The sequence below is a fragment of the Trypanosoma equiperdum genome (genome assembly GCF_001457755.1).
Source record: "Trypanosoma equiperdum strain OVI genome assembly, contig: ctg_294, whole genome shotgun sequence".
Taxonomy (NCBI): Eukaryota; Euglenozoa; class Kinetoplastea; order Trypanosomatida; family Trypanosomatidae; genus Trypanosoma; species Trypanosoma equiperdum.
Window position 1 is genome coordinate 1 of NW_027124192.1, and position 1,422 is coordinate 1,422.

The 1,422-nt window shown below is 55.3% G+C and overlaps 1 protein-coding gene across 1 annotated transcript in view; it reads left to right on the forward strand.

Moving 5' to 3' along the window:
• Positions 1-896: 896 nt before the first annotated feature.
• The window catches only part of TEOVI_000109400 (uncharacterized protein), a gene marked incomplete at both ends in the record, with an annotated part of 1,083 nt that continues 557 nt past the window's right edge, over positions 897-1,422 (forward strand). Inside the window, one exon of the mRNA XM_067224381.1 lies at positions 897-1,422. Within this exon, the coding sequence (XP_067080482.1) occupies positions 897-1,422 (526 nt within the window).

Here is a 1,422-nt window from a genome sequence, read left to right on the forward strand (position 1 = left end):
AGAGAATAATAAACGAATAACAAAAATCAAAACAAAAGGATTGCTAATTGACATCTTTGGGAGAGTCCGGGGTGGGGAGCTTCTCGCCCCATCTGCCGTATTCCGTTCAACTGCGGAGCAACAACAAAAATTATAGAGAGTGTGTTAGGCTGAATAAAAAAAAGGGAGACTCTGCCACAGTCGCCAGACCGATAGCATCTCAGGGCTCTGCGGTGATGGCTGATGGCCGCGCCAGTGGGGGGAAACTCTCACGAAGGCAAGAAGAAAATTCCAAAAAAAATCTGGTGGCGTGTATAGCGGGCTTTCTGGATGACCGGACGGCGCAGGCGAGAGTGAATAGTACGCTATCGGATAATGTACACCTCACCTGCGACGTCCCGTAGGGATCGGTGTTAGGTCCACTGCTGTTCGTTGCCACGGTGGATTTGCTGAGCAAGAGGCTGAATTGCTTTCCTGGGTTGAAGCACGGGTTCTTCGCGGACGACCTCACAATAGTATGCACGAGCTCTGACCTGAATGCAATCCAGAGAACCGTCCAACGAGGACTGGATTGCATCACTAATTGGTTGGTGGAGTGCTACTTGGAGGTGTCGGCGTTCGGTGCGCGGGAAACGAACCTACTGGAGGTGAGGATTGGAGAAACTGTGTTGAAGGAAGTACGCACACCGAAGCTGCTCGGTCTAACCAAGCAGACGCACAAGGGTCTGAGAAAGCATGCAAGGAACGGGAAGAGAGCGGCCGACACGCGGCCCATATAGCTCAGGGCAGTGGCGTTGCAAGAATGGGGCCCAGACAGGGAGAAGCTGCGAGCCTTCTACCTAGCGCTGGTCCAGGCTAAGATCTGCTACGACATTGCTTGATGGTGGTTCGATGCCTCGCCGTCGGATCATGAGAGGATGGAGAGGGTGCAGACACAGGCGGTGCACATAGTAGCGGGTATTTCCAGAGCAGCCAATCGGGAGGATGCCGTGCGAGAAGCTCGGCTGAAGTCTATAAACGCTGTGGCGCAGCGAAGAGTCTCGGAATACTACCTAGGGCTGAAAGTCAAGGGCCCGACGCATGCGCAGCTTGGGGACAGCATATTCTCTCCTGAGCATCCAGTTCATTTCAGGCTTGCGACTCAACAGCGTCTGTACAGCACCATTGATGGCCCGGAGAAGTCACACGATGCGACGGTGTTGCGGCTGGCAAGGCACGTCCACTTCAACACCACCAAGCCAGGCGGCCTCAAAGCGGATGGGCCTGAGAAGGACAAGAAGGTGCACACCATGTGGGGGGCACAGCTGTTCAAGAACTGTGACTACCGGGTGTGGACAGACGGGTTCGTGGTGCCGGACGTCTCGTCAGGCGCAGGTGCCCTTGCGTACAGGAAAGAGGGGTGGCGGGAGAGGGTTGTGCTGGGAGCTGGGTCGCCATCCTGCA